Below are 24,915 nucleotides of genomic sequence, written 5' to 3' on the forward strand. Positions count from 1 at the left end.
GTGAGACAGGTGCTAAAATCTTTGGTATGTGGATGAGTGACCCATTAGATGACTGCAATGAAGGAAAGTAGGAGTGATGTCTCTTGTTCCAAGAAAACAGAGGTAAGTTTTAGAGAGAAGGGAGGAACAATCTAGAAACAACAAATGAGAACAGTGGGAGGGAAAGGAGCCACACCTGGAGCCATTGTAAGAGATACTGCATAGGTGAGATCCCAACTTCAATCACAGCAGGAAGGTGAAAGGGGAGAACTCATGGCTGAGTAAGAGTTCCGGTTGGGCCCAACACAAGATTCCAGAGCTGATGAGGAGTTGAAGATAGGGTTAAGAGGGCAATGAACTGAGCTATACAAGGGTTAGAATAAGGGAGGCGAGGGGGCCTGTGAGTCCTGACATCCAAGCCACACTGTGCACATAAAGCTGTGTGATAGGTGGTAGAAATGTGGGGATCCTTCCAGCAGGAAGCAAAAGTCTGAGACTTTCTCTTGATTTGTGATACGCGCTGGGCCACAAGAGGTACTTTTAGAGAAAAAATTTTTAAAGAATATTAAGCTGCGTAATAGAATAATTTGTCAAGATGTTTGTATAATATTGGATATGAATTACGAGATCCTTTGGAGTCCCTAAATCAGAGAAACTGGATTTGCTCAAAGTGTATTACATCGGGTATTACAATACTATACCCAGGGGCACCTGGGTGGCTCAGTGGGTTAAGCCTCTGCCTTCGGATCAGGTCATGATCCCAGGGTCCTGGGATCAAGCCCCGCATCGGGCTCTCTGCTCGGCAGAGGAGCTGCTTCCTCCTCTCTCTCTCTCTCTGCCTGCCTCTCTGCCTACTTGTGATCTGTCAAATAAATAAAAATTAAAAAAAAATACTATACCCATATAGTGACAATATGACTTGATACATACTGCTTTCTCTTACCGAGATGTTGCTAATTCTATTCTTTCTAAAGGTCTTTGCACAAAGCACGTGAGAAATCCATTCAGTTAATTTACTCCTGTAGCATTTATTGGATGACCACTCCGCATTAAGCCCTGAGAGGTAGGGAAACAGGTGTGACATACCTATGTGAGTTCCAGCTACAGGCATCAGATGGTGAACACAGCCTCCCCACACCAGTAGGCCACTTTCTCAACCAACGGGTCGGTCATGGGCCCTGCAAGAGCTAGATGAACCTTTTGCATCCTAGATTTCCAACCCATAACCTTGACACCTATCCAAGAATTGTTGGCCTCTAATTATAGCCCTACTTTAGGGAAATACAGGAAATACTTGTAAACTGGAGAGAAAGGACCTAAATCCTCTTAACCATCTTGCCTTCTTTCCACTAGAAGCCACTCTTCATGCTGATGAACTGGTGAGCTTCCTTCCCTTTGAAGCCCCCCTACTATCAAGCAGTCTTCTCAGCTAGAGAAGAAAGCATGAACACAGGATTTGAGGGAGACCTTGAGAAACAGTGTTCCCATGTGCAGTAGTGTCTCTTCCTCTGTGTGCCGTGAGGGCCACTTTAAGGAGGGCCCCATCAAGGGGCATTCCTTAGCATTGCCCAATCCTCCGGTGAGTCTCCCAGCCATTGCTATGCTGTAATCCTCAGGGCTGTGGGTAGTGAAATCCTAGGGAACCCAGGTCCCAAAAAATGTACTGATTCTGAATGTCCAATCCAGATTTCATATTCCAAAGGGAGTTTAGCTCTCATGTTACCAGAAATCATTCGGGACAGAGAGCAAGGTAACTTTCTCATTGTTTCTCGATTTCTGGATTTTTATTATTAATTATCTACCATAGAAAACTGAACAAAAGAAAAAAATAGGAGAAAAAGATCACTGGAGAGGCAGCATAACGTAGTAGTTAAAAACATGACTCAGGAGCCAAAAATCTCAATTCCATTCCTTAATAGCTGTGTGTCCTTAAGTGGGTTTCTCAATATCTCTGCCCCAATTTCTCCATTTATAAAATTGGGATAATAAAGGTACCTATCTCATAGAATTAAGGAGACTGAACAAGTTAATATTTGAAAAGCATTTAAAACAAAGCCTAGCACATGGTAAGTGCTGTATGTGTTTGTGAAACTTTTTAAAAAATCTTAAATTAACAAGGTTAATTTCTCCATGGGTCCTTCCAGTCTCTATCCAGATGGTATACATTTTTTAAGATGTTATAATAGATATGTATGTACAATTTTGCATTCATTCCTTAACATTATGTATATTGATGCAGTGTCCACAATTGTAACCTTTAGTGACCGCCTAAAACAAATTACAAACAAATTGTCTAACGACGCAATCATGGGTGAACCATGGACACTGACACACTGGGTCATAAACTGTCACCTCTTTTTTAGTATATGTGCTGCCGAAGCGAGCACAAACTGTCACCTCTTGTTCCACGATCACACTTCTAGGTAATAATCTTTCCACCATTAGTAATCTCATTTACTAATCTTTTCTAAGGTTAATCTTGATCAATAGTAAATATCCTGGTCAATACTATTTTTTCTTAAATTCAGATTTAGTATTTCATATTCTGTTCCTTAAAGGACACCCACATCCTCCCTTTACAACAGCAAAATCTGTACTTCCACAATTATGCACAAAATGTTACTATAAACTTCCCATCCATCATTCCAGCTTGATGCAAAACAGTGTATTTTCGTTGAAAAACTTCCCAGAATAAGGTTTTCCCATTAACAATGCGCTCAGATCCACAAATAGTTGAGATCTCTTGCGAAAAGAAGTCTCATTCCCTATATTCATGTTCCTTAAGTAGGATTCCTGGTGGACCATTAGGGGAGTTTGGAGTTTTCTTCACTGTAATTATCTGATGTTAAATAAAGGCTACATAACTGCTGAAAGCTTTTTCCAGTCTTTTCATTCATAGGTTTCTTCTAAGAAGATATGTTCTATTAAGTAGTAAGTCTTCCTGGATTCTTACTAAAAAATTTCCCCTCTTAGTTTATAGGGTTTTTTTTTTTCTTTTTCAATGTGTTACCAAATGTACAATAAAAGAAAGATCTATCAACTCAATTCACAGTTTCTCTTCACTATGATTTCTCTGATGTTGAAGTAGGGCTGAGTGACCACTAAAGGCTTTTCCACAGTCATTGCATATAAAGCGTTTCTCTCCACTATGCATTCTCTGATGAATAATAAGAGAAGAATTCTTACAGAAAGCTTTCTCACAATGATTACATTTGTAGGGTTTTTCTCCAGTATGGTTCCTAAGATGCACAATCAGGGAAGAACTCTCATTAAATGCTTTCCCACATTCATTACATCTGTATGGTTTCTCTCCAGTATGAGTTCTCCGATGTGCAATAAGGTGAGAGCTACAGTTAAAGGATCTTTCACATTGATTACATTTATAGGGTTTCTCACCAGTATGAATTCTCCGATGAGCAACAAGGTGACAGCTCTGGCTGAAGGATTTCCCACATTTATTACACTCATAGGGCTTTTCTCCAGTATGAGTCCTTTGATGTCTAACGAGGTGAGCCATCTGGCTGCAGGATTTTCCACATTTATTACATTCATAAGGCTTGATTCCAGAATGAATTATTTCATGTTTAGTGAGGGCTGAGCGTTCTCTGAATGCTTTGCCACATTCCTGACAGTTATAGGGTTTCTCTCCTGTGTGAGTTCTCTGATGTGCAATAAGATGGGAGCTCCAGCTGAAGGATTTTCCACATTCCGTACATTTGTATGGTTTTGCTCCAGAGTGAGTTCTTTCATGTTTACTAAGGGCAGAGTAATCCCTAAAAGCTTTTTCACATTCATCACATTTAAAGGGCTTCTCTCCAGTATGCATTCTCATATGGGCAATAAGATGGGAGCTCCAGCTGAAAGACTTCCCACATTCAGTACATTCAAAAGGTTTTTCTCCGGTATGAGTTCTCTGATGTCCAATAAGATGGGAGTTCCAGTTGAAAGATTTCCCACATTCATTACATACATAAGGTTTCTCTCCTGTATGAATTCTTTTATGTACAATTAGATGAGAATTCCAGCTGAAGGCTTTTCCACATTTATTACATTCATAGGGCTTTATTCCAGTGTGAGTCCGCTCATGTTTAGTAAGGGCTGAACGATTCCTAAACACTTTTCCACATTTATCACATTCATAGGGTTTCTCTCCAGTATGTGTTTTCTTATGCTGGATAAGGTAAGAGCTCCAGATAAAAGATGTCCCACATTCATTGTATTCATAGGGTTTCTCTGAGGTGTAAGTGTTTGTATGTTGAGTAAGGAATGAGTCATACCCAAAGACTTTCTCCCATTCATTGTATTTATATGCTTTCTCTACAGTACCAATTTTCTGATGTTCCATAAATGATGAGAAATAAAAGATATTCTCATATTCTTTGTAATCATACTGGTTTTCTCCAATATGAAGTTGCGGATGTTCATTATATGATGGGCTCTGGTTAAAGATTTGATGGCATTTCTTATATTCATAGACTTTTTCTCCTGTATGCATTCCCTTATGATCACCAAAATGTAGTATATGATTGAAAGATTTAACAGCATCAGTACACTTGAGAAGATTATCTCCAGTTTGCATCTTTTCAGGCTGAATAGGCTGTATGGGCTGGTAGCAGGCTTTGTCATAATCATGATTTCCACAGGTAATCTTCTTATCTGCATACATTATGGCTGAGTTGCACCGCCAGCTTTCAGCATTTGTACCAGGCTTATAGAAATGTTCTATTTGAGAAACTCTCTGAGATGGAAGAAAGTTTAAGTTCTGGCTATACTCTGCTCCAAGTTCACAGAATTCAGAACCTCTTTGAGACAGTACTTGCTTTTGCATGAAGACCATTTGCCTCATAGCTGTACTCTGGTTCATGTGATACATTTCTAATTGGTCTTTACATCCTAAGACTTCTAACCGGGAGAACCAAGGATCATCCCATATGTATCTTTCCAACTTCATGCTATGGGATTGTTCTTCCTCAAAAATGCTTTGTGTTGGGATCAATGCTTTGCTTTCAAGATTTCTCATCCACTCTGAAAAAATGGGGGGAAAAAAAAAGCCATGAGAGCACAGAGAAAAACTTCTAAGAACACAATGGAAAAAGTGAGATTTACTGTCTATATTATTGAAAAGGCAAATGCGGACTTATTTTCAAACATGTGTAATACAAAGAAAGACTGTAATAGGGAAGAGGAGGACAGTGAAAAGTGAACAACAAAGAGAATGTTAACCACAGTTAAGTCTGTACTGGATACTAGTAAAAACCATTTAAGGGGTCTTTCCTTTCCATGGAAAGGAAGACCAGAATAAGGGTATGTGGTAAAGAGTTAACCTCATGGGGCGCCTGGGTGACTAGGTTGGTTAAGCGTCTGCCCTCAACACAGGTCATGATCTCAGAGTTCTGGGACCAAGCCCCGTGTTGGGCACTCTGGTCAGTGGGGAGCCTGCTTCTCCCTCTCATTCCCACTCCTGCTATCTCTGTCTCTCTCTCAAATAAATAAATCTTAAAAAAAAAAAAAGTTAACTGCATACCTGAGTTGGTCAAACTTTGCACATTTCCACAAAGGCCTGTTTCATGACTAGCCTTTGGCCAGCTACAGAAACTGAGGTCTCAGAATGGTCTAGGCGTGTTCTACATGCTTGAGGTCTTGAAGCACGCTGTCTCAGTATCACTAAATAGTTCGTACAAATGTCATTTGCTTTCCTTCTGGGAAACACCTGCTTTTGTTCTGGGGATCTGGAGCTTCGGGGACTGTAAATCAGTCCTGCAGGTGCTGTGTACCCAAATGTCCAATCCCCAGTAAACACCCTGGACTCCTAAGCTCAGGCAAGCTTCCCAAGTAGATGACACTTCATACATGTTGTCACAACTCACTGCTGAAGGAGTTAAATGTGTACTTTGCAACTCCACTGGAAAAGGACTATTACCAGCTTGCACTTGGTCTCCTCCGGACTTGGTTCTTGTGTTTTTTTTCCCTTTGCTGACATTACTTTGTATCCTTTCACCATAATAAACCGTTACTCTGAATATAATGACTTTTGAGTTCTCCGAGTCCTTCTAGGGAATCACTGAACCTAAAGGTGATCTGGAGGATCCCCGACAAAGGACAAAGTGAGTACTATTAAGGTGAAAAAAATAAGAAATAACTTGCTTTAAAAATACATAAATAACCACACCTTTAACTAATGTCTATTTTTATTTTTTTAAAGGTTTTATTAATTTATTTTATTTATTTGACAGAGAGAGAGAGAGAGAGATCACAAGTAGGCAGAGAGGCAGGCAGAGAGAGAAGGGGAAGCCGGCTTCCTGCTAAACAGGGAGCCCAACATGGGGCTCAATTCCAGCACCCTGAGACCATGACCTGAGCCGAAGGCAGAGGCTTAACCCACTGAGCCACCCAGGCACCCCTTTACTATGTTTAAATGATTAAAGTGTCCTAATTCATTTCTGTGTTATAATATCCTGACCCCCCCCCAACATTATGACACCTGCCTCCCCAGAAGGAGGGGGTGGGGTTAAGAAAAAGTATCACCAACGAAAGTGAGGGGTCTATAGTAGTTTCCTGTTGCTGCTGTAACAAATTATCACACATGTGACAGCCTAAAATAACACGACCTTATTACTTTATAGCTTTGGTAGTCAGAAGTCCAAAATGGGCTTTTAATGGGCTAAAATCAGGGTAGCTTCCCTCTAGAAGTTCTAGGGGAGAGTCCACATCCTTGCCTTTTCCTGCTTTTAGAAGCTTCCTCCATACTTTGGCTTACAGCTCCTTCCTCCATCTTCAAAGCCTATCATTCTATCCTGTTTCCATCATCACATCTCCTTTCTGTGTCTCTGACACTCCTACCCCACTCTCATAAGGACCTTACGATTACCATGGGCCCACTCAGATAACACAAGATAATCCCTCCATCTCCAAAGGTACTCACATCTGGGAAGCCCCTTTGCCATGTGAAGTACCATATTCATACGTTTAAGATGTGGACATCTTGGGGCACCTGGGGGGCTCAGTGGGTTAAAGCCTCTGCCTTCAGCTCAGGTCATGATCCCAGGGTCCTGGGGTTGAGCCCCACATCCTGCTCTCTGCTCAGCAGGGAGCCTGCTTCCCCCTCTCTTTCTGCCTGCCTCTCTGCCTACTTGTGATCTCTGTCTAATAAATAAAATCTTAAAAAACAAAAAAGATGTGGATATCTTTTGGGGGGCTAAGGATGGGGGGGCTTGTCATTATTCACCCTACCACAGGGTCTAAAGCTATAGACACCTGACTGGCCCTACTTCCTTGTCCTCTTTCTCTAGGTTTTTCTTCTCTCTTCCCTACAAACCATTTCCTTTGTTTTACTATCCAAGTCTGTTACAAAAGGAGCTCTACTCTGCTTGAGAACTTGCATTTATTACCAATTTCAAGCTTAGCTCCTAGAAGTTAGGGAATGATCACCATACAGCTTTTGAATCCTTCCAAAAGGAACTTTAAGAAATAGTAGCTGACCAAATGAACAATTCTTGTCCAACTTTATATTTGATACTTGTGGCCTGAGTATCCAGAACCAGAGACAAGACAACAAAGTAGAGTCTAAACTACAAGTCAGAATCTATGTGAGGAGAGGACTTCTGAACAGGTATGGACAAAACGCACAGTGTATCACTGAGACACTGTTGAGATGTACAGGGTAGATGGGTGGGAAGCTGGAAAAGGAGATCAGCACTGACAGAAACAGCCCAGGAAGGTTTCACACAAGAGAAATGACATAAGCTCGACCTTCAAGCCTCACCTGACTACAGATAAACTGCTCTTAAATGGCATGAGCTAGTCAGAAAATGAGAAAAATAAGAGAAAAAACTGAAGATCTTGAAATCTAGTCAGAGTTATTGAAAAGGCTACTCTAATCACTACAGATTTACTGACAGAGACTTTATAATGGAAGATACACCTAAAGTAACTAATAATAAGAATTTACTCATTAACTTGAGCTGGAATTTTGTAAGGAACCTGAGAATTCGTGGGAGCTGAATGATAAAGCTGACATTTCAGAGGCAGAAACTTTCAAGAGGCAGAAAAGAGATTACCTCTTGGAGAGGAAAGAGTGGGAAGTCAGGATGACTTCTCAATTTCTAGCTTAGGGGACTCACAGAAGACTGGTGCCAGAGATATGCAATAAGAAGAGGGGGAAACCATCTAGAAGGAAGATAAGATTCCTGATTTATCGAGACAAAGGAGATATTTGAGATGGTTTGCAAAATGGTAGAGGTGTGAGGATGGAGGCTCAGGATGGTGGCTCGGGATGGTAACCCAGAATGGTCAGCAGCAAAAGTGGCAGAGTGAAAGCTTCCAGAATTCATGAGCCCTTGATGGAAGGTTTCAGATCTCAATGGGGGCAACTGATGAGTCTCCAAACCAGCCCAGTTCATTAGAATGGATGGGAGGACACCCACCTTTGGGCTAAGAGCAGGCTCCGGGAGAGTGTTAAACTGAAAATAGCAAGATACAGAACAGTGTCTATCACCATCTACTTTCAGAAAGGTGAAAATAATCATACCCCTATATGCTTGCAGTTGTATAAAGAAACTGGAAAAATACAGCAAATTAAGACTGATTATCTGGGGCAAGATGTCAGTAAAACTGGCAAAATAAGGGCCTTTGAAATTTCACCATTCACTAAGAGCAAGCACAGCATGTAACTGTCAGAATCAATTTCCTCAGAATTCTATAAATTAACCAAAGTCTTAAAGCAGCTGAGGGAGGATTTTATTCAAGAAAAACAGCTGTATTTTTATAACAGTGAGCTTTGTGGCACTGCAAGTTTCCCTTGTCCCATCTCTGGCTCCCCAGCTCCGCAGCAGCCTTGGAAAATTACAGTCTATATTTCTGGTACCAGAGGGAATAGAATGAAACTGGAGGTTTCCCAAAGCCTCATTCCCAAAGAACAGTCATTATTTGACCTATTTGGTGGTTCCCTGGGAGACCTCCCTTGAAAGGTTGTCACGGGCTATGACACTCTAGAGAGCTGGTATTTATTAAACATTTACAGAAGTCACTACTGGGGCGCTTGGGTGGCTCAGTGGGTTAAAGCCTCTGCCTTCGGCTCAGGTCATGATCCCAGGGTCCTGGGATCGAGCCCCGCATTGGGCTCTCTGCTCAGCAAGGAGCCTGCTTCCTCCTCTCTCTCTCTGCCTGCCTCTCTGCCTACTTGTGATCTCTGTCAAATAAATTAAAAAAAAAAAAATCTTAAAAAAAAGTCACTACTGCCTGAGATGATGGAAAACAGCTGAAGCAAACAATATACAAAACCAAAAAGATTTGTAAAAAGCTGCGGGTTAAGATGTTCACAGTGCTTTGAAAAGTTCTAATACATTCCTGGGAATCTAAAAGACCCATAATCATTAAACTATTACAGGTCAAAGAGAATCCTGAAAGCAGCTAGAGAGAAGAAAATCGTCACATACAAGGGATCTTCATATGATTAACAGTTCATTCCTCTTCAGAAACCACAGAGGCTGGAAAGAAAAATACTGTCAACCAAGAATTCTGTATCTGGCAAAACCTTCCTTCCAAAATGAAGGGGAAAGGAAAGCACTCCTGATAAGCATCACCTGAGAGAGTCTGCTGCTAGCAAACCTGGCCTAAAAGAAATGGGAGTCCTTGACATTGAAATGAAAGGACACTAGACAGTTAAGTCAAAATACAGGGCACCGCAGGGTGCCTGGGTGGCTCAGTAGTTAAGCCTCTGTCTTCCGCTCAGGTTATGATCCCAGGTTCCTGGATCAAGCACCGCATCGGGTTCCCTGCTCAGTGGGAAGCCTACTTCTCCCTTTCTCTCTGCTGCTCCCTGCTTGTGTTCCCTCTCTTGCTGAGTCTCTCTCTGTCAAATAAATAAATAAATTCTTTAAAAAAAAAAAAAATACAGGGCACCGATAAAGGAAACTACATAGGTAAATGTAACATAACATTACAAATGCATTTTTTGTTTGTAACTTTTCCCCCTAAATTATCTAAAAGACAAAAGCAATAATTTTAAGTCTATGTTGGACATACGATGCATGTAATTTGTGACAATAACAGCATAAATGGGGGAGAATAGAGATATATAGAAGGAAAGTTTTTAGACACTATAAAATTAATGTTATTAATCCAAACTAGAGAGTTATAAATTCAGATGTTAATTATAATCGCCAGGGCAACCACTAAGAAAATAGCTCAAAAATTTATAGTAAAAAGTGGTTACCTTTGTGTGTGCCCTGTGTGTGTAGGGGGTGTGGGAAGAATAATGTAGATAACAGCAGCAAAAGTAAATGAAACTTTTGAGCTTATTCCTTTGATGCAGCTCTGAGTTTTCTGAGCCACGTGAATACATTACCTATACAAAAACCTTAAAAAAAAAAAAAAAGAATAAGAGTCTGTGGCTCCTACTACAAGTTTGGCAATAAAGGAAGTAAGAAATTAAAAAGCAGGTGTGAATGAGGAATCATCGAGAAAGGGGCAGCAGAGAATATGAGAGGTACCAGGAGAGTGGATGGCAAGGAAAGAAAATGCAGCTCATTAAAACTGTTACCTTGTTAATAAGGTGGCCATCTTTGCTCTATCAACAGCTGCAAAAAAGTCAATACATGGGATAAAGCTCCCTGGAGAGAATCATGACTGTCTGAGGAAGGTAACTCCTCGTGGCCTCAGCCCATTTCTCAAACAAGGAAGGCTCAGAGGAAAGTTCCTTGCTCACACCTGGGGCCTGCCCTCACCTGGACAAGTGCTTTGAGGATATGCCTGTTCCACCGACCATGGCTCCTCTCCTTGCTCCAACAGAGAGATGACCTCCGGCTTGGCAATCTGATTCCCTATGCATGGAAGGAAAACACAGCTTTGTAAACTGCCCTTGCCTAGTCTTCTGAGTTCTCACTCGGGCACAATAAGCAAGCAGTCTCTCTCATTTTATGCTTTATAAGCCTAAGGAATTAGTCCCTGAACATCAGGGGTCAAGATCATCTCAGTCCTTCTGAGATGCCCATGAGGCCTTTCTCTTTTTTTTAAGATTTACCAAAAAGCGTTATTGGTTGGTGGTGGTGTTAAACATTTCTATTTTTTTTAATTGAGATAAAAATGACATATCATGTAATCTCAGTTTCAGATATACATGATTCAATATTTGTATACATTGTGAAATGGTAATAATAAATCTAGTTAAAATTCATTAGCACAGTTGCATCCCGTGAGCTTTTAAAGACCGAGCAGCAGAAGTACTGTGATGAAAATCGCTTCATTTACTCAGGCAGCTCTGCCTTACCCACAGACAGCAGATGCCCATAGGTCTCCAGCATCACATCGCGGTACAGGGACCTCTGAACAGGGTCCAGCTGCCCCCACTCCTCTTGGGTGAAATCCACAGCCACATCCTTGAAGGTCACTGGTTCCTAAAAGAGCACACACGTTCCTCCTCAGCCCGCTGCCACACCCTCCCAAGTTCTCTGGGGGTGGAGTGAGGCTGACTGTACTGGCGAAGAGACAGGACAAAGAGGAAGTGTCCTGGATGTGTTCAGTACTGTAACTGATGTGGGTAAGGTCCCATTGGGAGCCACCCGAGGGCCCTGTATTTGGGATGTACTCTCAGGGAATTAGCTATGCGGGCCCCGACTAACTACAGTGAAGATAAGCACGCCTCTGCTAAGGCTCTTACCCCATTCCAGTAACACCGGCTAGTCAGAATGGGATTAGCACCAGGGCAGTGTCCACCTTCCTCTCTGGAGATGAAGATACTTCAGGGCAGGACCAGGATGAAAGCAGACCACAAGCCCTGGGCTGGAGTCTGCCCAACATGTGGATTTCGGACCGGGGTGACTATCTAAATATTTATAGGCTGTCCTCCTGGCCACTATCGGGAGGTTTCCATTTCCAAATCTTTTCTGTCCCAAGGACTGGAGCTGGGAGTGAGACAGGTTTGAGCAGAGCAGCCCAGGTCAAAGAGAATCAGCTACAGTTGCTGTCAAAAAGCACTTGAGGGGCACCTGGGTGGCTCAGTGGGTTAAAGCCTCTGCCTTCGGCTCAGGTCATGATCCCAGGGTCCTGGGATCGAGCCCCTCATCGGGCTCTCTGCTCAGCGGGGAGCCTGCTTCCTCCTCTCTCTCTGCCTGCTTCTCTGCCTACTTGTGATCTCGTCTGTCAAATAAATAAATAAAAATCTTAAAAAAAAAAAAAAAAGCACTTGAGTTCTGGGGTGCCTGGGTGGCTCAGTGGGTTAAGCCTCTGCCTTGGACTCCGGTCATGATCCCAGGGGCCTAGGATCAAGCCCCGCATTGGGCTCCCCACTCAGCAGGGAGTCTGCTTCTCTCCCTTCCTCTGCCACTCCCTCTGGTTGTATTCTCTGTCAAATACATAAAATCTTAAAAAAAAAAAAAGCACTGGAATTTTAAAAATGTTTCAACTGAGCTCTTTAGGAAAAACAGAAGCAGGAATTCTCACTAGAAAACTAGAGAGGAAGATGAATTACAACCTAAGTCTGACTTTTGCAATGAACACATCTCTCACAGTGCTCTCTTTTTTAAAGATTTGATTTATTTGAGAAAGAGCGAGCATGCACACCTGCAAGTGAGGGAGCACGAAGGTTGAGGGGAGAAGGGGGACAGGGAGAAGCAGACTCCCCACTGAGTGGGAAGCCCGAGGCGGGGCTCGATCCCAGGACCCCAGGATCATGACCTGAGCTGAAGGCAGATGCTTACAGACTGAGCCACCCGGGTGCTCCTCTCACAGTGCTCTTAAGCACTCCGTTATCTCGGCGAGTCCGGGGTGGAGTGCAGTATGCTCTCGCTTGTGGTGGTGGGACTGAGCCGTGCATCATGGGTAGTAGGTTAGAATCCCTATAGGACCTGACAACTTCTAGGTCCTCCCCTCCATCTGCAAACTGGCTTTCTGGTCTCCCTCTGGGTCAGTGAGTTTCCACTCTGAGTGTCCTCTGTGAGCCGCTACCCATGCCTGCTATGTCACTGTCTGTCCCACCCCCACCCTCAGCCAAGGCTCCCAAACTTTGCTCATCTCTGATCAGGGTCAGCTGTCATGGCTGAGTCTTCAGTGCATCAACTTGTACTGTCAGTCTCAACCGCTTCATACAACGCTTGACTTAAAACACAGAACGGATTCTGCCGCAGTGATTCCATGATGGCAAAACGCACTTAGAACTCCTGGGCACAACCTCCCTTAGAGAAACTATGCGAAACTATGCCTCACCTTGGACTCATCAAGGCCAATACCTTGGTTTTCTTCTACAGACCTGCCTAGGCCTCAGTTTCCTTGATCTTTGTTTTACATAACACACACGTTTTAACTTAAATGTAACATTTGGACAGAGAAGTACACAAAGCCTAAAGGAGCTGAAACCATAAGCTGTGTACTTTCACAGAGCAGTCACACCTGGGCAGCAGCTGGGGGCCATGCTGTCTAACCAGATGCATCTGCTGTGCTCACACAAACCGTCTCACCTTCCCAGGGGGCGGCAACTACTTGATGGCTTCCACGTTCACCCATGCTTAACAAGGTTCAAGGCCACAGCCTGGCAGCCATGGAGCTGGTGAACTGGGCCTCAGGTCAACCACCAGGAGAACCACCCCTCCCAAGACCCCAGTGGAATCCCCGTGCACAAATTTTTAAAAGGAACAGATGAACTACATCTAAGAGACACTGAAGGACTGAAATCATGAGGGAGTGATTCCGCAACCTTTAACTGAACAGTGGACACAGGCAGTGATCATCAATGACTGCTAAATCACACATGGAAGGCAGACAGGGAACACACCTAAATAACACGAAGACTAGTGGGGAGGCAGCTACTGTTAGCCCGATATGTCACATCATCCAAAAACGGGATCCCAGACATCCCATGGCCCCTGGTGCCACACGTTAGGAAGGACTGAGCACCACCACTGATGTACTCTTGCCCAAAATATGGGACCCGAATCTACGCAGCCCTCCAGTCCAGTGATCAGTAACAGGAGACAAAGGGAAGAGGAACTCACCCAGTGGCATCAAGATAGCAAAATCAGGCAAACCAACAAGACAAGTGACCTAATTTCTTCAGTATATGACGCACACATAATGTGTGTGGTCCCTTTTTGTATCCTCATTTGAATCAACCAACCATAAAAGGTATTTTGGGGACAAGTGGAAAAACTGAACACTGCCTGAGTGTCAGCTAATAATAATCACTGTTAATTTTATTGGGTGTGTAAACGTAGTGAGAAAGGTATTATTTTCTAAAAATTATGTATCTTTTAGAAAGACACACATAAGTGTTTATAAGCAAAATAATAGAATAGCCAAGATTTGCTTTAGGATATTCCAGTTTCCGAAAAGTGTCAGGACAGATGAAAAGAAAGGCAGAAAGCTGAAAGCTGATGGTTGTCGTTACTGAAGAGGGTGTCTGTAATAATGCCACCGACCAAGAGATGTTCACATCCTAAATCCCAGAACCTATGACTGTTATCTTACTACAACAAAGGGACTTTGCAGAGATGTGATTATGTTAAGGATATTGATTTGGGGAGCTTATCCTGGATCAACCAGGTGGGCTCAGTGTAATCACAAAGGTCCCTGAAAGTGAAGGAGGGAGGAGGGTCGAGGTCAAAGTAGGAAATGAGACACTGGAAGCAGAGGTGTGAGTGATGTACGCAGAAGACGGAGGTGGGGACCAGGAGCCAGGAAATGCAGGTAACCTCCAGAAGCTGGAAAAAGCAAGGAAACAGATTCTCCTGGAGCTTCCAAGGGGAACACAGCCCTACAGAGCTCCCCTGCCACCACTTTCGTCTTCAAAAAATGTTATCATTATTGACATCTGAGGGGGAGAAGACATAACAACATATGCCAAAGAGGTATCAGCGGGAAGACAGAGCTGGCCAACTGCCAAAAGCCTACAGACCCCATTATAGACTTCTGAGCTCTAGAACAAGAGAGTAATCTATATTTTTCTAAACCACTAAGTTTACAGTGATATGTTACAATGGTAACAGGAGTAACATAAGGTTCAGATTCTACCTTACGGTTGGAAAATCTCCCGAAGTTTTGTAAGAATGGGAACTACCCCCAAGAGACCACTGGCACGTGGTGCTCCGCACACTGCTGCACGACAGGGAACAGAGGAAAGTGTGGCAGACCAAGGAAACAGCAGAGCAGATCTCAGCCTCACAGGTCAGAAGGGGCTACACTGGAAGAGGTTCCCAGGTGAGGCTTCAGGCCCTGAGCTGAAATGGTAACGGTGAAGGCAGGTGGGAGAGGGAGGCTGGAAACAGCGGGGTCTGTATCCGGAAGAGCTCTGCCCGGTGTCCCACCTCCCAACTGGACACTCCACCTTGTGGGCAGCATGCCCACCTGCTGCCCTGCACTTGCACTTGGGCTACACGGCCCACACCCTTCTCACACACAAGAATGTGAGAGGTTCTAAGGCTGCTCAGGTGCCCAGCAACCCCAGAGCAGAAATCTCTTCCACAGGACATGGGGTAGGGAGGTCTGTGGCCTGAGAGTCAATGTACACCCGGGAAACCTGAAGCACAACCAGCTTGATGATCCAGGCCCAACCAGGTCCACAGAGCTTAGAGTGAGACCTGTCGGGAGGCAGACACACAGACACACACATGAAGGGAGGCCAATCGGGAACCAGACTGGCTCAGCCACAGCAAAGCAGGGTGTTCCGAGACGGCCTCACCGCGCTTTCCTTCCAAACACAGAGACCGGAGGAGCCCTGGATATGTGAGGAACAAGTGCAGACAGCTGGAAAGACCAAACTCAGGGACCAAAACAAAAACAGAACAGAGGCAGCAGCTACATCAACTTTCAATGACCTGCAATTCCATTTCCCCGACTGGAAACGTCAGTTATAAAACAGGCCAGGATGACACGAGAGGGACTCTGAAGGAACAAGAATTCCCTGAACACAAAGACTCAGCCCTTGCTTCAGGAGGCCCACCACCTAACAGAAGGCCTCAGAAACGGAACAAGTACAAAGGAACAGGACAGATTTTTTTTAAATACAAGAGTTCTTAAAACAAGACACAAAAATACTAGCCACAAGCAAAGACATATATGTTTGATAAAAATATCCTGGAAAGCATTTGACTGATAAGACACCAGAGTTAAGACAAGCTACAGACTGGGAAAAGACAATTCATATAAGGCAAAGATTCAGGATCCAGAATGCATGTAAAATGCCCGCATATCATCAGGTCAGAGACCACACACATCTAGGAACGAGAGCAGATAGACAGTGACGACACGGAAAGACAATCTCACCAGCAGTCAAGCAAGCGTGAAGGAACACGCTGTACCTTTTCAGTCTTGAGATGAGCAAAAATTCAAAGACCCGACACTGTGAAGTGACAGCAAAGATGCAGGGAGAACAGGCACTCTTCCGCAGTGGCAACGAGAGGCTTTGTACCTTCCAAGAGCCACGTGGCAGCACTGGTCGTATTGAAAACACAGGCACCCTGACACCAAGCGTCATTCTGCTTCTAGGGGTATGTCTACATTAACAAGTATGTGTGTGCACCCAGTGAAATGACAGGAATGTTCACACCACTTCTCCTGGAATAGCAAAACTGGTGGGGACAGGGAACTTCTGAGCCCATCCATAAAAGGATGAACAGAGGGCGAAAGGAATGAACTTATCTCTCACATGGATGGACCTTAAAGGTAGCCCTGAATAAGCAAATAAAGGTGTAGAAAAGCAGGTAGAAAAAGCACTGCACTGCCTTAAAAAAAAGAGAACGGGGCACCTGGCTGACTCAGTCAATAGTGCATGAGACTCCTGGTCTCTGGGCTCTGAGTTCGAGCCCCACACTGGATACAGAGATGACTGAAAAAAATCTTTCAAAATAGGGGTGCCTGGGTGGCTCAGTGGGTTGGGTCTCTGCCTTCAGCTCGGGTCATGATCCCAGGGTCCTGGGATCCAGCCCTGCATCAGGCGCTCTGCTCAGCAGGGGGCCTGCCCCCCCCCCCACTCCGCCTGCCTGTGATCTCTCTCCCTCTCTCTGCCAAATAAATAGGTGAAATCTTTAAAAAAATAATAAAAAATAAAAAACCTAGAATATTAGGGGCACCTGGGTGGTTCAGTCGTTAAGCGTCTGCCTTCAGCTCAGGTCATGATCCCAGAGCCCTGGGACCAAGCCCTGAGTCAGGCTCCCTGCTTGGCAGGAAGCCTGCTTCTCCCTCTCCCACTCCCCCTACTTGTGTTCCTTCTCTCACTATCTCTTTCTCTCTGCCAAATAAATAAAAATCTTTAAAAAAAAAAAGAATATTACTATCTATGTGATATTTGTAGGAACAGATTATCTGCGTATGAGCATGAAAATTATGTGTGAACACACCAGAAGCAGTCACCCTGCGTCAGCGCGGCAAGAGAATCTAGCTGGAAGGAAAACGAAGCAAACACTACAAAACATTAACTGTTCATTCAGAGTAATGGAGACCATGTTGGATTACTTCTCATACTTTTCTGTAATTATCCATTTGTCCAAACAAAAGTTTCGACCAAGTATTTCCAGATTTGTAAATGTTATCAAAGTGGAAGTGATCATGGACTGCCGAACAGGAAGGAAAAAACACCCCCAACCGAATGTTGGGGCCCACAGCTCATGGAGGCCTTGAAGATACAGAAAATGCAAAATCAAGACTGGACATGTAACAGAAAGAAGGGGAAAGTGGGAAGTCAAGGACCCAGTCTCAGCAGCTGTGGGGACAAGAGGGACCCTAGCAGCTAGAAGTGAGCCGTTCCACTCCCAGGTAACCCTTACTTGCACTTGTAAACTTGTACTTTAAACATCTGCAAGGATGACTCAAAAACATCTCACCCAAATTTTCTGTAATCATGCTTGCGCACTGCATCTGGCACATATGTCTGAGCACGTACTGGGGCTCTCCACAGCACTTTATGGAATCTGCTAACCAGTCGCACATCTAAACCATGGAAGGGCTTGAGGAAAGGTGCACAGGGTGCTGAGATGAGTCTCAGGTGCTGCATTATCTGAAACCAGGGACGGTTGGCCCATTCATGGAATCTGGGGAAATTCAGATGGGTTCTTTGGCATCTTAAGAATTTCATTAATATTTAGTGCAGCTCTTTGCAGGGAAGGCAAACAACTCTGAGGAGTACTAGATTACTGTCATGGGCATGTTTATCATGCAGAAAGCACTGGTGGACTGTTACACAGGGGTTTGAGAGCTTCCATATTTGAGGAAGCTGGCTGGAGTTTGTTTTAGGTGGGATATTATTATTTTCCCTATTTTTCAAAATAATGGGATCGGAGCTCCCACTAGTTGAAAATTTTACTAACCAACATGTTCCTCAAAAACGACTATTCAGATAACAAGGGATGACAGCATTTGACGTTTTCACCAGGTGAGTGCTTTATTTCAGTATTTAATTTGGAGGAACAATAGACGGATATGGAGCTCTTGTTAGTGTTCCTGAAGACCTCACTTAATACGAAACTCACATGATTCAAGTCTTGAGTTTCCCACAGGGAAAAATCCGAAGTAAGTGTGGGGAGGGGGCTAGGAGCATGTTCTCAGAAATCACAACTCTTCAGACATTGAAGGGTGTTGTCATTTTAGTTCTAAATTTTATTTTTTCAGCATTAACCCTAATAATTCTCAGAGACCCTGGCATAAATTAACAGCAGCGTGCAGCCCAGCGGTTATTAAGGCTTCTTCACAATATTCCATTACAGCTAACTCTGTTCCCAAGCAACTGATCCAGGGCCCACCTTTCAGCCTAGCCTCACTGCGGATTCTGTTATAGGATCTAAACAGGACTGTATTATCACAGCGGCAGTGAACATCACAGTCACCCAAGTTCTGATGCCAGACAACCACCACTCCGCATCACGTGCTTCAGGCCCAGCTGCCTCCCTGGGATGGCAGTGCTGCCCCGTGGGAGCAGCGTGCTTGTGATGCGCTCCGTCAATCAGCTTTGAAACTGTGGGAGATTCCATTCCATCTTTTTTTTAAATTTGGGGGAGGCATAAAGTTGAAATTTTATTAATATTTTTATATCTCAGTATCTTATACTTGCTTGATTCATTATTTTAACTTAAAAAGGAAAACCTAAATATAGTAATGAAATTATTTTTCTTCATCTTTCATAGTGGGGAGTCAAAAAGGTAAATGTGAATTTCATGAATCAGGATGAAAATCTGTCTTTTAGAAATATGGAGGTAACCCTAAGGAACCAAAAAACATAAGTTAAAAATGGCTGCCACTGAATCACAAGAAGAAATAAAGTGTTGATATGTACAACATAAATGATCCTTGAAAACAGAAACCAGACATGAAAGGCCATATATTGTATGATTCCCTTTACATGAAATGTCCAAAAAACAAAAATGAAGAAAGTAAATTAATAGATGCCAGGGGTTGAGGGCAGAGGGAACAGGGAGTGACTACTAATGGGTACAGGATTTCTTTTTGGGTTGATGAAAATGATCTACAAGTAGATATTGGTTGGTAATAGTTATCCAATTCTGTGAATATATGAAGTCACATAAACTAAGGGTGAACCTATGGTATTTGAATAGTATTTTAATAGTTTTTTTTTAAAATACTTTATTTATTTGACAGAGAGAAATCACAACTAGGCAGAGAGGCAGGCAGAGAAAGAGGAGGAAGCAGGCTCCCCACGGAGCAGAGAGCCCGATGTGGGGATCGATCCCAGGACCCTGGGATCATGACCTGAGCCGAAGGCAGAGGCTTTAACCCACTGAGCCACCCAGGCGCCCCATTTTAATAGTTTTTTATAACAACTTTTGGGTGTTTTGTTGGGTTCCTGGGTGGCTCAGTGGGTTAAGCCTCTGCCTTCGGCTCAGGTCGTGATCTCAGGGTCATGGGATTGAGCCCCGCATCGGACTCTTGCTCAGCGGGGAGCCTGCTTCCACCTGTCTCTGCCTGCCTCTCTGCCTACTTGTGATCTCTCTCTGTCAAATGAATAAATAAAATCTTAAAAGAAAAAAAAAAAAGTTTTGTTTAGGGCATCTGGGTGGCTCAGCTGGTCAAGCAACTGCCTTCAGTTCAGGTCTTGAACCGGAGTCCTGGGATCAAGTCACACACTCATCGGGCTCCCAGCTCCATGGGGAGTCTGCTTCTCCCTCTGACCTTCTCCACTCTTATGCTCTCTCTCTCAGTTTCTCTCTCAAACAAATAAATTAAAAAGTTTTATTTGTTACATGCTGCCTCTAGTGAAGAAGCTGGGCAGGAGAAGAGGGAGATGTCACCTTTCCAATACCATCTACCCTGCTATCCTATTTCCTGCCACCTTTCCCGTATCAACTCTGCTGTCCGGTTTCTCTCAGGAGCCATCCTTATGCCCTTACAGTCACAAAGTTCCCCTGCTGTCACTCCCTTACACTTCTAAGGTCTTCTCCTAGGCTGGTCACACTGACACCTGAAATGCAAACCTACTTCCCACAGCCCCCTTCTCCCCACACTCCGGCCAGGGACACCCTTCCAGCCATATTTTAGACTCTCGCACCCCCTGCTCCCAACACTTATGAGGCTCTTTATTACCACCAGGATGGCCCTGGCTCTGCAGCAGGCATTCAGGGCACGACAGGGTTCATCCTAGCCTCTCCATCCTAAATTCTGATTGGGGTCAGCCTTCATCCAGATGCTGGTCATGCAACACCCCCGCCCCCGCCACACACCAGTGGTGCTATACAATGCCAGACCCCTGCTTACCAGGCTGATGAATCCCTTTTACCTCTTGGTGCAAGTATGTCATGTCTCCTGGGCAGCCTTTCTCCCCACAATGGAAGGATTCCAGCTGCTTTGAACCCCAGAGACTCTATGCAAACCCACCCACTCGCCAAGGCATTAGTTGGGCTCAGCTTCGCCAAGGCTTGGGACCTCCCTAAACATCTCAGGCTCATGTCCTGAACCCCATGTACAGCACCAGCAGGCCATGAGTCTCAGTAGCCAAGTGAACCATCTTGGAAAAGGAACTGAGAATTCCTCAGGACCAGGGCTTGTCCATATTCCTGTCCCAGCAAGCACAGAGCTCACAGGACAGCATCAAACTGAATGAGGCACTGAATACATGAGGTAAGGTGGGAGGAGGAAGGGGGGCTGCCGGCCAACGGGGTAGCCCCTCCGCCCCCAAAACAACACATAGCAAAGCTGGTGTTGATAATGTGGCTCCAAGTCACAGAAAACTGTTTAAATTCTTCCTGAATGCTCAGAAAGCCATAAACTTCTGGCCGATTCCTTCTGCCCAAACTCTAGCTGTTATAAAGTGACGAACACAGACTAGGATGGCAGGGGACAACCCAGACACCTTAGGGAAGAGCACAGCCCTTCAGGAAAAAGCAGAAGCCCCACCTCACCTGGATTTGGGCTGTCGGGAGCCCAGTGGCCCTCCTCTCCTCCTCGGCGTTCTCTTCCACATGGCAGTCCTGAGGACACAGAGCTGGGGAGAAAAACAAAGTCACAGAGGCAGCTCCCTCTTCAAGAACTATGCCCACACAAGGCCTTCTTCCTGGGCCGGGGGCGGGGAGGGGGAGGTGCTCAGGGAAAGCCAGTTCTTGGTCTTCTTTGTTGGGCAAAGGAGAAGACTCACCTCCTCATTTTATAGATGAAGGAAATGGGGCTCAGACAAGATAAGGAATGTGCCTAAACACGAACCCTGCACTGTCCCCGTTTGCTCTGAGGTACTGTCTCTGAGAAGAAATGTCATTCACTTCTTCTGGGACTGAGCCACAAATGGCCATTTATTCTCATGTACCCTGTCCTGGAGGGGTCACCATCATTTTTTCTCCCAGTGGCATGTTCTGATCCTTTCCTGTTCCAGCTCTGCACAGAGACAGATCTGGACCAGAGTCCCTCCCCTCCAACCCCTGCTCTAAACCTCCTCCCTCCATGATTCCTGGCCAAGGAAGGACAGTGCTGGGAGAAGCCAGGACAAAGAAGCCAACATGGCCAATGGGGACACAGGGTCTTGACTCACCCCAGGAGGCCCATGGATCAACAGCCGCGATTCCCCAGGACTGGTCCGTAAGGACACCTGCACCAGATCAGGTTAGGACAAGTAAAGGCAAGGCACTCTGACAACAATCCTAGTGACTAAAAGCAACAAAATGGAAAAGAAGATCTGTCTCACTAATGGGTGAAACAAAGTTCCATAAACACAGCCCAAGGGCATGTGACAAAACCCAACATAATAAGCTAGATTTATATCAGAAATTCATAAGTAAGTCATTATCAGAAAATCTGCTGTGATGTAGCCACAGAACAATTAAGAACAGTATCCCTTGGGGCGCCTGGGTGGCTCAGTGGGTTAAACCTCTGCCTTGGGCTCAGGTCATGATCTCAGGGTCCTGGGATCGAGACCCACATCAGGCTCTTCACTCAGTAGGGAGCCTGCTTCCTCCTCTCTCTCTGCCTGCCTCTCTGCTTACTTGTGATCTCTCTCTGTCAAAATAAATAAAACCTAAAAAAAAAAAAGAAAAAGAAAAAAGAATAGGACCCCTTAAACAGCCAAAGAGATATCTAATAAAATGTTTTAACATTACCTAATTAAAAAAAAAATCTTAGTAAGGCACTCCCTTGATGTCTTTATGGATAGATAAGTGAAACCTCACTTAAAGATGGAATACTGCTGACATCACACTACTTAACACTGTTTTTTTTTTTTTTTTAAGATTTTATTTATTTATTTGACAGAGAGAGATCACAAGTAGATAGAGAGGCAGGCAGAGAGAGAGAGAGAGAGAGAGGGAAGCAGGCTCCCCGCCGAGCAGAGAGCCCGATGCGGGACTCGATCCCAGGACCCCGAGATCATGACCTGAGCCGAAGGCAGCGGCTTAACCCACTGAGCCACCCAGGCGCCCCATGTTCTTTTTTTTTTTTTTTAAAGATTTTATTTATTTTATTTGACAGACAGAGATCACAAGTAGGCAGATAGGCAGGCAGCGAGACAGAGGAGGAACCAGGCTCCCGCTAAGCAGAGAGCCCAATGCCTGGGCTTGATCCCAGAACCCTGGAATCATGACCTGAGCCAAAGGCAGGAGCTTTAACCTACTGAGTCACCCAGGCGCCCCTTAACACTGTTCTTAAATTACATGCCAATGCTCTAAAACCAAAAACAAAAATAAAGTTAAAATATGGCAGTGGTAGAGAAATTTTGATTGAATGTATGAGTGTCTAAAAAATCCCACAAATCACTAGAAAATCTCTTAGAACTAATGAGACATCTTGGGACTATAAAATATACAAAAATTACACGGTGTTTTACAGCAACAAGTTTCCCTTTTCACCAACAACCAAATTGTTTTTCTTTAAACATCACTCAGTTCTAATTCTAATACCAAGACCAAGAGACCCCCTTCAATCCCCCCAAACACTTGGCCCCTGCCCAGCTTTGACCCCTGGCTGCAGCAGGTTGCTGCTGAGATGGCCCAGAAGAAACAGAATTTGGACTCACCCCAGGAGGCCCACGGGCTGATGGCTGCCATCTCACAGGATCAATGGACCAGGTGCCTGCCCAGGTGCACAGGGCTCGGGACTCCTGTAACTAACGGAATACAACTGCCGTACCAACCTAATGACAAAATGGAAACCACAGAAGTGGTCCTTCCTCTGGAGAAGATCCAGAGGGAACAAAGACAGCTTATAGGCAGAAGGAAGAGCAGACTTCTGCAAGCATTGTAAGGAAACAGATTTACATGTCAAAACAACAGAATGAAGAGTGAGATGATTAAGCTGAAAAAAGAGCACAATCCGGGATGAGAGGGTGGAAATTTGTCAATGGCTCCCAAGAGACAGCCAATGACAACTTCGAGGTAACTTTTTGGTGACTCACAAAAATTACTGTAATATCTACCTGCACTGCCCCCCAAATCAGTGGCTGCCTACTAGAGCTAGGAGGAGGAAGGAACGTGGACGGACTGCTTAACGGGTGCAGGGGTTTGTTTTGGGAGGCGATGAAAATGTTCCGGGATTAGATGTTAGTTTTTTTTACTTCAGTTCTCTAAATGCACAACAAAACCAGTGAATCGTAGTCTAGAGTGGTTAATCTGATGTTATGTGAATTTTATCTAAAAGGAAAGGAGGGAGAGAAGCAAGAAAATCAACCTGCAAAACCTACCAGGCCCAAGCCTGTCGTGCTTCCTGGAGCACAGACCACAAATTCCGGAGGTTCCAAGTCTTTGTGCAAGCCCCAAGACCTCTGTGAGGGCTCCAGGGCCAACTGGCAGAGCTCTGCGGATTCCTGGGAGCGCGCTTAAAGCACCAGGACGCCTACTGGGCCCCAGGAACACCGGGACTTGCTCCAAAACTCAAAGTAGGCAAACTATTCTGCACCGCTGTTTGCAACTTAACGAAGTCAGCCGTCCTGCAAGCGTCAAGGAAGCGAGGCCTGCTCCCCTCCCGCGTTCGACGCCGTCCTTCAGCGCCTCCCGCGAACCCGCGAGGACGAGAAAACACCCGCTGGGGAAAGAAAGGTGTTCGTTCCCACTAACGGCCTCAGAGGCGTCCTCGTCACCTGCTGCCCGGCCTCCCGCCCGATCTTCCTCTGCAAGACCCGGAGCGGACGGGATGCTCAGGAGCCCGTACAGGGAGCGGCCGGCCTTACCTGGGTCGTGGCTCCTGGCCTCCCGGACCCGCGAGCCGGCCCCCGCCGCTCTGGACAAGCGACTTAGCAAGCTCGGGGGCGCTCGGCTGGGGGCGTCCGGCTTTTGTTCCGCTCCAGGGTTCGGCCCGGCGGTGCACCTGGGATCCTCGCGCGCGGCCGCGGAGACAAAGGCGTGCCGGGCCGGCCGCTGAGCCCCGGCGCCAGGCCCGACGTGCAGGGCTCCCCCGGGCGCGGCCAGCCGGCGGAGCGCGGCCGCGAGCCCGGAGGCGGGAGAACCAAGGGAAACGGCGGCGCGAAGCCAGCGCGGAAAGGGCAGACGCGGAACCCTCGCGCCGTGTGCCCCCGCTGGCAGGCGCCGC

At 45.2% G+C, this 24,915-nt stretch overlaps 1 protein-coding gene across 4 annotated transcripts; it reads right to left on the reverse strand.

Moving 5' to 3' along the window:
• Positions 1–987: 987 nt before the first annotated feature.
• On the reverse strand, positions 988–24,693 carry ZNF606 (zinc finger protein 606). 4 transcript variants are annotated; one of them, XR_006816314.1, is made up of 8 exons: positions 24,557–24,693; positions 23,408–23,524; positions 21,932–21,988; positions 21,312–21,394; positions 11,246–11,372; positions 10,704–10,799; positions 2,377–5,004; positions 988–2,331 (listed from the first exon to the last, which is right to left on the reverse strand). XR_006816314.1 is itself a non-coding variant. In XM_045989524.1 (7 exons), exons 2-7 carry the CDS (start codon positions 23,436–23,438, stop codon positions 3,026–3,028), a joined length of 2,373 nt encoding a protein of 790 aa, XP_045845480.1. In that variant the 5' UTR covers positions 23,439–23,524; positions 24,557–24,693; the 3' UTR covers positions 988–3,025. The 4 variants fall into 4 exon arrangements, 3 of the variants coding, with proteins under 3 accessions (XP_045845480.1, XP_045845482.1, XP_045845483.1); XM_045989524.1 differs by having other exon boundaries at positions 988–5,004; XM_045989526.1 differs by lacking the exon at positions 24,557–24,693 and adding an exon at positions 24,071–24,202 and having other exon boundaries at positions 988–5,004.
• Between the last annotated feature and the right edge of the window lie 222 nt (positions 24,694–24,915).

The sequence above is a fragment of the Meles meles genome, chromosome 19 (assembly GCF_922984935.1).
Source record: "Meles meles chromosome 19, mMelMel3.1 paternal haplotype, whole genome shotgun sequence".
Lineage (NCBI taxonomy): Eukaryota > Metazoa > Chordata > Mammalia > Carnivora > Mustelidae > Meles > Meles meles.

Excerpts from the sequence above, each read along its gene's own strand:
- ZNF606 (XM_045989524.1), bottom strand. The coding sequence starts at position 23,438 with ATGGCAGCCATCAGCCCGTGGGCCTCCTGGG. Across the intron at positions 21,989-23,407 it reads CAGCCCGTGGGCCTCCTGGG|GTGTCCTTACGGACCAGTCC; the intron begins GTGAGTCCAAAT and ends GATCTGGTGCAG. Across the intron at positions 21,395-21,931 it reads TGATCCATGGGCCTCCTGGG|CTCTGTGTCCTCAGGACTGC; the intron begins GTGAGTCAAGAC and ends TTTTCTCCCCAG.